The 13796-nt window shown below is 46.7% G+C and overlaps 1 protein-coding gene across 4 annotated transcripts in view; it reads right to left on the bottom strand.

Moving 5' to 3' along the window:
- Positions 1–563: 563 nt before the first annotated feature.
- SCARB1 (scavenger receptor class B member 1) overlaps positions 564–13796 on the bottom strand; it is a 31594-nt gene continuing 18361 nt past the window's right edge. Inside the window, exons 9-14 of one of the 4 annotated variants that reach the window (XM_072983612.2) lie at positions 10366–10439; positions 10103–10154; positions 8769–8915; positions 4385–4495; positions 3623–3755; positions 1348–1936 (exon numbers count right to left, since the gene is read on the bottom strand). In XM_072983612.2, coding sequence (XP_072839713.2) covers positions 3645–3755; positions 4385–4495; positions 8769–8915; positions 10103–10154; positions 10366–10439 — 495 coding nt within the window. In that variant the 3' untranslated portion in view covers positions 1348–1936; positions 3623–3644. Of the gene's footprint in view, positions 1937–3622; positions 3756–4384; positions 4496–8768; positions 8916–10102; positions 10155–10365; positions 10440–13796 lie in introns of all 4 variants that reach the window. The other 3 variants (XM_072983613.2, XM_072983614.2, XM_072983615.2) reach the window with 3 other exon arrangements.

Here is a 13796-nt window from a genome sequence, read left to right as displayed (position 1 = left end):
GTTAGCAAGGTGAGGTTGCCCTCTTGCTGATGTGCATTCATTTTTATTTTATTTTATTTAAGGTTAAGAACATCCCATTTTCGAAGCTCTAACTGTGGAGTGGGAAAAACCCCCAAACCTAAATCTCATGCAGCCCTCAAGCGAGCAGGGTGACCACATTTTTACACCTTTCTACTTTTGTCCTTTGTCACTAGGGTTCACCTTACGTGCAAGCAACTTTTCCAAGCGCTGCTCATGAGGACTGTTTTTGAGGATGCAGGATAGGAAGCACCACTAAAGCTGTGCGATTCTTCCGTTTCTGAATTAATAAGATATCCAGATGCACCCCAGCTAATGGGGACAATATTTGTTTGATGCTTTTAAATATTGTAATAATTTATTACTGGATTTTTAACTTTGTTTCTTTTAATACTCTAAGACGCCTTCGATCCTTCAGGAGAAAAGCAGCGTAGAAATATTTTAAATCAATCAATCAAAGAAATTATTCTAATCTGCTTTCACAGGCCAGCTGCCTGTGGCTTTTCTCGCTCCCCACTCCAACACACTTTCAGGAGCCCAATTCGAAAGATGTGAAGTATTTTTTTATTGCTCTCTTGGCAGAACACCGCTGGAATTCAGCATAACTGACGTGGGGGGGGGGGGCACCGTCCACGCCAACATGGAACAAAAATGAAAAACGCAGCCACCATTACCCCAACCCTGAGAGCTAGGATCATAGAGAGTTTGCCGTTTGAACCTGGAAGCATCTCCAGAGGGTAAAAACATCATCAAAAAACCTTCTACCACTTTGTTCCCAAAGCTGAAAGAAAACAAACAAACCAAACCAAGCCAAACCTTGACCCCCTTCCTTCTGCTCAATCTCTCCCACTCTTGCCCAGAATGTAGCACCAGTGTTGTTAAACATAAAGGAAGAAGCTAATGCCCTTTTCATTCCAGGCATCCAGGTTTTCAGTTAGGTTTTTAAAAAACAAAACACACCGCACATTCCACAAATGGCAGCATTTAAGAGACAGCCGTTGTTCAGCATTACGATAGCTTTTGGTGTGCAAAGGGCAGTAAGGAATTCATGCTGGGGGTTGGACCCGAAAGGAAGACAACCCGGAAATTCGCTCGTTTATCTGACGAGCTTATGCCGGCGTTGTTTTCACTGTCTGCTCCCACTGCCCCAAGTTTTAATTTCTACAGGTCAGATCAAACGCTGCTTACAGGGGAAGGGGGGGGGGAAAGCTTATTTCCAGAGTGGAAGGAAGGGCAGGGTGGAAAGAAAACCTTTCTGGAAATACCGGCGTGTTTAGGAAAACTTTTTTTTTTCTTCCCCAAAGTTTGGGCCGGGTGGGTGGGTGGGAGAAAGGATAGTTTAAACGGCAGCCCAAACTTAGATTAGCCTAGCTCTATAACACGATCATAGCCCACCAATCAAGGTAGATAAGGAGCATAACTCCCAGATCTTACGGCCTGCCCCGATTCCATTAAAAATACCATTAAAATACAGGAAAAGGGCTTAAGCATCAGTTTTCAGGGGCAGAAAACACGGAAGAGAAAAGGGTGAAGAACCCTGGTCCATCAATGCTTTTTCCTGCCAAAGTGGAAATGCCTTGTCTGTCCCATGTGCCTACACGGGTCCCAAGGGTTCCCATCCCTTTTTGACACCAGGACATTCTCTGATGGTTCGCCACAGATCCATGATCCGCGAGAGGCGGCTGCTTTTGCAGTTGTCGGGTGGCTGGGTGTGCGTGGGTGTGTGTGTGTCACACGCTTCAACCATCCCGTTCACCCACAGCCTTTGTATTGGTTAAGACTTGACCCAGAAAGAGGGAAGTGAAGTGGGTTAGGTGTTGGAAGGGCCCTGGTGGTGAATGGCACTGGCGTCTTCTTGCAGGAGAGGAGTGGTCTCGGTCGACGGAAAGGGGTCGTTCCACGGGTTCGGAGCATCGCTCTGGAAGAAACAAACCGTTCCAGTTAGAACTGGCATCGGGGACGGCGTTTTTAAGCGTGCTAAGTCTGGTGTGTGGAAGGGTCAACACAGATCGGGGTAGACGGTCTGGTTCCCTCTGGATGCTTGGACTACAGGTCCCATCAGCCCCAGCCAGAAATGACCAATGGCAAAGACTTATGGGAATTGTAGTCCACACTGACCTATACTTGGCTTAGGTTCTTCTAGGCGCGTCAGTATTCACAAGGCACACGGGAAGAACATGGCTTGGTTCAAATCCGTTCTGGAACTATGATTTAGGATGCTGAGCATAAGCGTCTGGCCCCCGTGGCCCACATTCCCCCCACACGTTTCAAGGTCACAAACCATGATCTGAAGGTGGCTTGTTTCAGTTAATCATAGTTAAGACTGACCACGGTTTTCAGACAACAGATTCAAACTGTGGTTAATGTGAAAAAATGTGGCCACTTCCATTCTCTCTTTTTCCCTGCTGGAAGAAGAAAGTAGGGGGATGAATAAGCCTGATCATCATCATACACAACGTTAAACCCAAGTTCACCCTGGCACGGTGAAATGCCACATATCGCCTCAAGAGGGCACATTTGAACTAGAGATAAAGTTGATGTGTCTGTTGTTCAGACTGCTTTCCACTTGGTGAGAGAATTCGCAAACTGCATGATTAAAGCAGTCGTGTTCCTACATTTGCAGGGATGAGTTGTCCTTAAACAAACTCGCTATGCTGTTTTTCCTCTTTCCCTGGCCACAAAAGAATCTGGCGTTGTCCAATGAGAAGCTTAACAGCAGCTGATTTGGACAGACATGAGCAGGCATTTGAACAACACCAACTCACTGTCACAAGATAATAAACTCAGATGGCTTTAAAAAAAATGGGCAAATTTAGAGAAGGGGGTCTATAGATTTCATATTCTGGTATCATCATCGTGATTATGTACTGTCAAGTCAATTCTGGCTACTGGCAACCCTCGCTAGCATTTTCCAGGTAGAGAAATATTCAGGAGTGGTTGATCCTTCCCTTCTTCTGGGGGGGCGCCCTGGGACTGTACAGTTGACCCAAGGCTACCCAGGCTGGCTCTTCTGAAAATGCACCATGGGGGGAACTGAACTCCCAACCTTTGGACTCAGCTACCAGAGACCTAAACCACTGAGCTATCCCAGCCATCTCTATATGGGTAGAAGTTATTTCAAAAGACTCCCTTTTCATCCCCGTTTCAGCTGACCTTGAGAAACAAATAACAGGCTTAAATGGGGGATTGGGTCGCATCGAAGAAATGAGCTTTAGCACCGGGTTTTCTAGCGAGCAGCGCATTCCCTGGGTTCAGTAGCCATTTCTAGGAAACTCACCAGACTTCATCAAGAGCTGTCGTTTCAGGAAAAAGAGGGAGAGACAGAGCAGATAAAGGAGGACAGAGGGTTTTGAGGTCAAGAGAGCCAGTGGGTCCCGTGAGCAGGAGAGATTACAGAGAGCAGAGAGTGATACGCCGGTGGCACCTGGCTAGGATTCCAGAGGGCATCCATTCCATCCAAATCCCTCCGAAGGATCAGATCAAGCCCCGGAAGCAGCCGTTTAAAACCCAACTAGGTTTTAAACCAAGTCAAGCTAATTTAAAGGGGTCGGATTTGTTTTGATTTTTGGTTGTTGTTTTTTTTTTTAAGGAGAGTTAACGTTACCTTTTATTTTGCTGGCATTCAACTAGAGTCGGACTTCTCTCTGCAAGGTGCTGTTTTTTCGTTCCCAAGACTGGTGAAGGGCACCTCTAGGCTCTGAACTTTTATTACTACTCCAAAATAAAAAGCACTGTCCCTAGGAAAATAATCAGTCTGGTTTAAAACAGTTTAGGCTGCACGGTCTAACAACAGATGGTTATCGTTATTTAAAAGGAGGGATGAATTTTTTTTTGAAGTTTTATTTTGTTAAAGAAGGGATCGTAGGAATCAAGGGGAGCTAATTTCCACAATCTACTTTAATTGGAGGTAAAGGTAATTTGGCATCCTAGTTTTATCTGATTTAAAGGTTTACTTAGAGACGAAGTCTGCGGTCAAGCCAGATTTGAAATGGTTTGTTCACATTTGTGCTTTTTTAAAAATAGGCTATGTTAACAGGTAACTTTTTGTTTTCTTTTCCTTTTTCTCCCTTTGCGGGGGGGGGGGGACAGATCAGTTTACAAACGGGTTTATCCACACAATCAACATGCCAAATAAGTTACTTTATGGGGCCGAAAACTCAAGTGCAAGAGACTGAAAGATAGACATAGACATAAATTCTTGCTCGGACATGTGCCGGCCTTGAGCCCAAGCAAAGGATTTAGCACACAGCACCGTTTTTAACTTTGCATGGTGCGCCCAAGGAGGCAAAAAGCTATGGGAATCAATTCCCGGCTTGCATGCCCGGCTTCTTCCAGGTTAAAGTGACCCCTCTGGGGGGTCTCTTACCCGAGGGCCCCAATAGTTGTAGCCACTGCCGGATCCGGCCTTTAAAACCTTTGGGACAGAATGGGTCCGATCCACAACAGACCCGTTCTTCTGCCGTGAAAGATTCAGGGTCTGTTGAGAAAATGAAGATTTCATGCGAACACCATTCTAAACTGGCTTGAGTGTGATTTTTTGAGTTTCATTACACAATGTTTTTGAAGTATGTAGGTACATATATATATATGTATACAGTGGTGCCTCGCTTTACGATTGCCCCGCATTACGATGAAACAGCTTAACGACGATCTTTTGCGATCACAATTGCGATCGTAAAACGATGGTCTGAAGGGGGGAATTTCGCTTTGCGATGATCGGTTCCCTGCTTCAGGAACAGATTCTTCACAAAACGATGTTTTTTGAACAGCTGATCAGCGGTTTCAAAATAGCCGCCGGGTGATTAAAATGGCTCCCCGCTGTGTTTAGGGATGGATTCCTCGCTATACAGGCAGCGAAAATGGCCGCCGTATGGAGGATCTTTGCTGGACTGTGAGTTTTTACCCCATTGGAATGCATTGAACGGGTTTCAATGCGTTTCACTGGGGTTTTTATTTTCGCTTTACGATGTTTTCGCTTAACGGTGATTTTCCTGGAACAGATTATCATCGTTAAGCGAGGCACCACTGTATATTTAAAATCTGACAGCGTAAGCTAAGAATTACAGACAGCGGTGCTACTCATTGGAAGGGATTTTAACAGAAAGGATTTCAGAGATGAGGATTGGCCTTCATGTAGGAGCAAACATCCAGAAAACAGGACTCCATGCTAAGGTTTGGATTCATCCTTTCCTGTAAAAGAAGTTCAACGACCTCTAGTTAAGGTCTGCTGGTATTAGACCCCGGAGGTGTAACCTAGTCAATGTCTTGTTCTTCTTATACTGGGCCAAGCTGGACACCCACCTGTTCTCTACGCTTGCATGGATATTTTAAAAAGCCCACTGCACTTCATGGTAGAGACACGGGACAACTTGTCTGGATGAAGATTGTGATGGGGGGGGGGGGTAGAACAGTCTTGAATTTGTGACCCTCACCCTATTTTCTTCCTGATCCGAATCAGGCCTGTGGCTGCCGTTCTTTCAAGAACAAACAGCTAATTCCAGGATTCCCTTCGCCTCGTTTCATACGCAGACCTGAATCGTACTTAAAATGTCACCAAAGGCCACCACAGGACAGAGGCGCGCGTAGGCACGGTGCAAAGAGCCATCCACAATGTCAGAATTTCTCCAGCATGCAGCCGTAAGGTGGGGGAAATGAACACGACTAGTAGTCATAACAGGCCTACAAGAATCAAGTAATACAATACGTGGTCTACGTTTAGCGCTGGGGGGTGATGCACACAGGACTTCCACGTGGTACGTCCTCTGGTGACACGGAGTGGACCCTCCAAATATTGTTGTAAAAAAACTGGCCCGCTCTCCTCCTGTCCACAATTAACGCCACCCTGTTGCGGTGAAGGATGCCCGGGTGGGGTGGGGGGCTGGGTTTTGTATCTTTCAACATTTCCATCGAAAGAGCGTTCTTTTTTAAAAGAGAATCAACCTGCTCCCAACTTTGTTGTTGTCTGGAAAGAAAAGGGGTCCCGGATGAAAAGCAGGCGGGTCCGAAGCAATGATCCACCCAGGAGCCGCTGTCTCCTTCCAAGGCAAGATCATCGGATTGGGGGGCGGGAATGCAAGCATGGTTCAATCCCAGCAAAAATACTGCAGACTTTCCTTACTCCCAGAGAAGCAACCCTCTACTCTGGATAGGGAAGTATTTTGGACTCAGAGAAGATTCTTTAATTCAACAACGTGGGGCAGTTTTGATGTTTGGCCACCCCCTATTTTTGCCACAGAAGTGGCACCCAACACATTGTCTTTTCCCGTGGAATTTCTTCCTTTTCTTCTTTCCATACTTTCTGCTCCACTCTGCCCGCCGGTAGGGGGCGGTCATGCTCCTGACGCCTGCACAACAAGGCGCTAGCGACGGCCGAAGAAGCAGCCTCGGACCCCCCAAACTCGGGAGAACCTGCGTGTGGCTTTCACACCAACGTGCCCATCCAGCAGTTTCGAAACAACGGAAGCCCACACACACATTTCAACTTTTCTAGGGGGATTTCTTTCTCGCTCCCTTCCCTTGCCGTCCTGACGGTCTTATATTTAACTTTTGCAGAACCTCACGATGACAGACGGGACTCCCTCCCTCTCTCTGGCCCATCCGTACACAAGTGACGTTACAGCGGCAACTGGCCGGAGGGAGTGACCACCCCTCGGTTAATAGGGAGCTTTATCCCTCGGGGTCTGCCATGTCCCGGGGGAAACGTCACAGGGATTTCCACTGCTTCCTTGCCAGGGCCTAAGAGATCGGCAGGCGGGTGGCCATTTAGTACCTCCGTTCCCTAACCTTGGCTGGCGGCGATTTTCCCCGGTCCCTCTCAGCTTACACTCCTCAAGATCTTTTGAGCTGGAGGGGTACCCCTAAACTATACACTTCCTCTTCCTTTTCCTTAAAGGTGTTGGCAAGACCTTCCTTTAGCCCCTTCGGCCACATTCGGGTTTCCCAGCGCTGCCAGATGCGATCCCGACACCACACCAGGAGCCCATAGAGAGTGAGCGCGAGAAAAGAGCGAAACACACCAAGAGCTCGGGGAAACGGAAGACCTCCTCTACCTTCTTTTACTCCTCGGTCTGGCTTCCCGAGTTCCAGCCGCACACCAAGAACCCACATTAAGCCAGAAATCTGGGAAGCCCTTGAGAAAGACGGGCCCCGTCGTCAGATGACGAGGCCTGGGAACGTTCTGCGCTTAAAAGGCAAAGCAGAAAACCCCGCGTCCTGCGCCGCGGCCCAGAGGTTTTGCACCTGGGAGGGAAGAAAAGTCAGGCGGGTTTTTTTTCAAAGCTCCCATAAAGGACCCCTTCAATCCTTGTCGGCTCAGATGAAATGCATTTGATCCACTTAACTTGAGCATCATCGATACAAAACAGAAACCCGGCTCCTTTCACTCCAGGTTTTAAAACAAGAGATGGGAATCAGTGTCCTGTCCAAGGGATGGTTGGACCGCAAATCCCAGCATCCCTCACTACTGGCTATGTGGACTATGGCTGATGGGAGAGGCAGTCTAATAACATCTGGGGTTGCACCCAGATGTTGCATCCTGCCCCTGCTTTAACATGTCTTCTTGCTGTCCTTAAGGGCCTCTAGCAGCAGTGGTCCCCAACCTTGGGCCTCCCGATGTTCTGGACCTCCCAGAAATCCTGGCTGGCAGAGGTGGTGGTGGAGGCTTCTGGGAGTTGTAGTCCAAGAACATCTGGAGGCCCGAAGGTTGGGGACCACTGCTGAGCATATGAAAAATGCTCTAGCTGCTTCTTGCAGGGACTATGTACGTTTTACATGACTTTTTCTATCGTCACAGACCAATGCCGACTAGAAACCCACAGGGACTAGCAGCATGACTTTTTAAAGCAGATACAAAAAAGCTGGACTTCTCAGGAGGCAGTACTATGGGACAGAAGCATCCTAGTGGCCCAAATGCATTTCCTGGCAAGAACCACACCCTGCACCCTACAGTTCATTTTCAGTCTCACTTGGGAGACCCTCTCTCTTTACCCAAGAGAGAGAGAGAGGGAACAATGCTTCTTGAACTCAGGACCAACTGCCCAGGCCTCTTAATCTGTCAGTGATTCAGTACGATTCAACAATTCACAACGCGGAAGACAATTTCAGGGCCCTTTTCACCTGCCGAGGCAAAGATCTATGCGATGTGATCGGCTCCTTAGCAAAACACGCACCCAGCCCTGTGCACTTAATTGGTTTTAGGGGCTCTGTCAGAAGCGGTTGCTTAAGCCCGGCTTCCCGGAACAGGGTTTGTTCACGCTTGATTTTATAACAAAGAGATTTGCCATTTAACCGCCTTAAGTCAATTAGGCAGAGCTGCAAGGAACAGACATAAAGGCAGCCTGCGCCAGGTGTTTTGGGACGTTGGCTGCGTTACCTCTGTAATTTGCAAATGGGAATCCTGAGTAATCTTACAGGCTGGAACTCAATACCATAGTGTAACGTACATAGCCTTGAGCCAATTCTGCCCCACGTATCCTGCAAACTATCTAACGCTATAAAGACAAGACTTCCAGACTTCCAAGACGCACTTCGCTGGTTGCTTTCGCTACCTTTTAAAACACCAGAAATAATCACGCTTGTGGCGAATCCCCATTTCAGGGGAAGCACCCCGAGACCTTTCTCCCTTTTAACAACCCCTTCTTCGGAACAGGTGAACGGTTCAGCTGGATCGGGTTGAATCAAAGGGGAAATCAAGCAGAGAATTTCGAGAGCCAAGGCGATCCGGACGGGGAGGCGGTCGGTCCCAGCCCTACCTTGCTTCTGAAACCAAAGAAGGCCGCCATGATGAGCAGGAACCCCCCGAGAGCGACCAGGCAGTACTGGACGTATTCGATCACAGAAGGAAGGAGCACCATGTAGGCGTAGTACTCGTCTAAAACATTGCCCTCGATGTCTCCACTCTGCTCAAAAAGAAAAAGAAAAAAAGGAAAGAAAAAGGAAGAGATATGAGGCTCTGGGTTTATTTATTCATAAGCAGGATTCTAAAGAGCACTGAAGAAGAAATAAAGATAGTTCAACGGCTTCAATACAGCCGCGTGATGCGGTGGTTAAACCGCAGTACTGCAGTAAAGACTCTGCTCACGGCCTGATTTTGATCCAGACGGACTCCGATAGTCAGCTTGAGGTTGACTCAACCTCCCACTCTTGAAGGCCGGTAAGTTGAGTATTCAGCTCATGCATGGCAGGGGGGGGACACCATGCGTCGCCTGCATTAATTAAATTATAAACTGCCCAGAGATAGCTTTAAGCGCTATGGGATGGTATATAAAACAGCACACTTTGCTTTGAATAATAAACAACCATTGTTCTTTTGTGGCTTTGTCTTGGGAAGCTCACAAGAGCGATGGCAGAGGTGGTGGGAGCTTTCATCCAACACAGAGATTTAGCCTTTCTCCCCAGCCATCCACAGAAGTTTTATTCATAGCAAGAGAGCTGAATATGCCAAGCCTCGTGTAGGCCAAGGGTTGAAGAAACTGTTACAAAACCCGCTTATACAAGGTTCTTGTTTGGGATCTGAACCTTTAGACACACACACACGTGTTTTTCTTCTTCTTCTTCTTCTTTCCCAAATGAAATGAAGCCACAAACTTTCAACCAGTTAAACCTGGCTTACGTTCAAACCCGCAATAATCTCCTGCTTGGTACAAATCCCAAATTTCTTTGGAAACGTGCGTGTTTGTAAGAAAACGTGCTCCAAACTGCGTGGGACAGAGGGCCAAATCTGAACGAGGGGTGTGCAATGAACGGGAAGATAGTGAGATGGGCCTGATCTGAGTGCATTTCTTCTCCTTTTCTTATCTGTATATAGGCATGCAGATTGGTACTCTCAGGCTCGCTTCCTTTGTGCTTCTTCCTAAGATCACTTCTTTTTCCTTCCTCTCCCTGCAGCACATAGGATTTCTGTAATGGCTGCCTGAGCAGACCTCGACACCCAGAAGCCAGTTGTCAACGCTTCCATAAGGTTAAAATCATACATGGGTTATCTTAGACAACAGAATGGGCCGTCATCATTTTTTTGTCTACGTTGCCTACTTTTCCAGTTGTTATTCCTACCGACTAATGACAACAAACAGCGAACACGGCTTACCTCTGCGAACCACAGTAAAGGCAACACAACGGGATTGATCGATCCTGTTTGCCTGAAAGGTGAGGAGCAAAACATAAGAATCGGAAGACCTGATTGTCAACAACACTTAACTCTCAATTTAGGGCTGGCCACAGGCTTGCATGCAAGTGTATGGAATCGCCAAGAGTCTGAACAGAGGGGAACGGGGGGAAACCACATTTTAAAAAACCCAAGCCTCATATTAACAAAAGAAGTCCATCGTTCAAGGACCTTTTGCTACTTACAATATGCCGGTGACTTTTTTCATAAAAAGACTGAGCTGCAACTTGATCGCACACGACATGGGAATCCCGGTCAGCTGCGTTGAAAGGGAGGGAAGACACAAATGTGTTTTTCGTTTCTTTTGTACTGATGTTTATTTTTTCATACACAACGTTCTGCACAAGGACCTCGAGAAGCACCTCACGGCAAAAACAGACTAAGCCAAATAAAGTATCCTTGAAGATCTGCTCGGACTGGGATCCCTGCCTCGAGCAGGGGGTTGGACTGGATGGCCTTGAGAGGCCCCTTTCCAACGCTGTGACTCTAGGATTTTAAAACAAGCCAAAAGGACTTCTTGAAATGAACAGTTTTTAATGTTTACTTGCTTTTAATTGTACAGTTGTATTTTAATTAGTGTATCGTTTAATTGTTTTTTTTTAAAATAATGTTTAATTTATTCTGGTTTTCATTTGATTCTTTTCAATATCGTGAGCCCTCCACCCTGGTTCCCCTTACTGGGAGGACCTGCTTTTGCTTTCCAACTAAATTTGCCACCCCCAGATTCATTCCACCCCCCCTTCAGATAGTATTAGAAGCGACAACATGGTCATATCCAGACTCCCAGCACCGACCACAGCTATCAAAACACTCTGAACCTCTCTTATCTACGGAATTGCGCCAATTTTAATAAAGATTGTGTGATGATGGCCCCTTCTTTTATGGTAGCCACGAGGCGGGGGGGCAGGGTGGGGCAGACGTAGCGTTACACAATATTGTCTGCTTGCCACATAGTAAAGAAGCACACAGACTTTAGAACTGTATAAAGAAGAAAAGCAAATTCAGCAAAGGCAAGAAACCAGCGCTAGGGGCCAAAGTTGATTTTTCTTGCTTTTTCTATTTGTATCAGGGCGTTGCAAACAGAGGTAAAATTAAAAACAAATTAAGCCGTTAAGATAATCGGACTATGTTTTGAGGAGAAGTGGGCTCCCTTCAACCACGTTCTCTCAGCCACTGGCTAGATCTTTAGTAGATGCGGTGGGGCAGAAATTGCACGCACGTTAAGTGCTGCGTGGATTGAAACTCTCCATGGTCCCATAATAAGGGATTTAAAAGGAGCCTTCCCGAAGGAAAGGGAAAGCATTAGGAGTAACCCCCCCCCGGGTGCCCCTTGGGCAAGGGGCCGATCCTTTACCCCCCCCCCCCAAAGTGTTGCACTAGATATTTGTTGAGGAACCAAGGTTGATGATCTTGGTCCCAGTGATCCCTGCATTGCTTGAAAAAAAAGAGTTAGTTGTTTTTTTTAAAATTAAGCAACTCTTTCGATGTGGGTGGATGCAGGAGACTTCTCCAGCCTGGGGTTTATTTATTTCATGACTGGGCTCTCTGGCTTCATTTCAAAGTCAGGGGTCGCCTCACGCCTGCCGCTCAAAACACAGTAGGCTTCTGGTAATGCTGCTGGCGTTTGGATCAGACACGGCCCCTAAGGAATCGTTAGGGTCGTTACTGGCAGAAGGAGTTTCAGAAATCTCGGGTGCAGCCGAAGCTTTACTAAGCTTGCAGCAGCTTCGCTCAAAGCAGAGAGAGAAACCTACGCTAACTTTCCTTGACACGGCATCCTCCCAAGAGGTGGACTACAAGGCCTATCATCCACCCACCCCACCCCAATATGGCCACTAGCGGGGAACTATGCAGGATTTAGTCAAATACCCCAAAGGTGGCTATTTAGGAGGAAATGACAATTATGCTTCCCTAGGCAGCCATTTCTATCTGAGAGCTGCCTGAAGACTTATGGGATCTGTAGTCCATACAGTAGGATGGAGAGAACCAATGGGGGATAAGATTCAAAGCCCTCCCTGCGTAGATGCTAAAAATGTGGACGCATTGAACATTTCATGGTCTCTGTCATTTCATGGTCTCTGTCTCCCTCTGGTGGCCGGTTCTGATAAATACACCTGGAAAATACATATCAATAGGGATTTCTAGGTTTATTTATTTAATATTTTCAGCCAACGGATAAGCGAATCAGCGGACACCAAACCCACGGATAGGGAGGTCCGACTGGTACTGTCTACCGCTAGTAAAAATATATATATCAGTTTTTCTTAAAATGGTTGCTGGAGGCTTTCTCTGCCTCTGCCTGAAAGCTGCCTCGTCTCTGTTATTTTTCGCTTTACAAGTTTCCTATAAATCTAAAACGCCAGCCTGAGCAACTAGAAGGAAAGGTGGGTCAGCATGTGTTATAAAAAGAGCAAGGATGTTTTGCTAAGAAAAGACAGGGAAAGCCATAATCAACAGGACAGGATAAAATAAGAAGAATGGCTAGATCTAGGATTATCTAAATTAGTGCGGTGCAAACGCTCAAAGGTCAGCTAATGATATAATTGTCCGCCGAGACGTACCCAGGCCGTTCCAAGGTTTGGCCAGACGCCATGTTGCTTCGTAAAGATATACCAGAATATACATCCAAACATATACGCACCCACCCACATAAAATTATTTGCATAATCCTGCCGTGCACGGAATTTCCAGAGCTTTATTCCTGGGCCAAAGAATTTAATCTGATTGGAAAAAAGCAAACGGAGGCGAGAACAGACGGGAACAGCATGCGTTACGTTCTGTTACATGAACTGAGAGCTTTTGTATAACAAGCCTCTGGATCGGGGCCAATCCACCTCTTCATCTGGAAAAAGAACCGGGTCAGAGGCATCGGCCCATATACTACAAGATCAGTCAGTTCTTGACATACTGGTTTCTGGGCGGGGGGTGGGAGCTCCTTTTTTTCAGACTACAACACCCAGCATCCTTAAACTAGCATGGTGGGTAGGGTGGATCGGTCTGGGAGCTGCAGTCCAGGAAGCAACTTTTACAAGATCAAAAAAACAAAACTCAGTGCAAAAGAGGGAGAACAGGAGATGTTAAAAGGTTTGTAAAACTTTGAAAAAGGGAGTTAGGAGAACCTTTGGATAAGGAGACTTTCCACCCAAAAATGCCAGCCCCCATAAAGGCAGACCCAACCCAGGCCATGGAATAACAATGGCCTTTTTAAAGGACTCCCCAAAGCTTTTGCTAAAACAACGGGGATGCAGATTTATGAGAAAACATGGTTAAGATCCCAATCAAGAAATCCAGGGGCTTAAATTTGACAGCTTATTTTATTTTAAAGGGCTCAACAAACTGCCCTGGGGAAAGAGAAATGGCGTGGTGGGAAGTTCCCACAAAATGACGTGACATCCACCCAACATGATCTCTATGCCTCCGCATCAAGAAACCCTTGGTGAATAATTTTTAAGCAGTGGTCATTTCTTGTGGGATCTAGAAGAGGCCCACAAGTCTATCGGTTCTAGTCCCTCTTCGTTCCTTGACTGCTACGCTAGACCATATCAAAAGAAACACACTTTGTCAGTGCAGAGATCGAGAAACCTAACATACCCTGAAGTGGCCGTATTGCACAGAT

This window comes from Pogona vitticeps, chromosome 14 (genome assembly GCF_051106095.1).
Source record: "Pogona vitticeps strain Pit_001003342236 chromosome 14, PviZW2.1, whole genome shotgun sequence".
Taxonomy (NCBI): domain Eukaryota; kingdom Metazoa; phylum Chordata; class Lepidosauria; order Squamata; family Agamidae; genus Pogona; species Pogona vitticeps.
The sequence above is the reverse complement of the archived record's forward strand: the minus strand, read 5'-3'. Positions and strand labels throughout refer to the sequence as shown.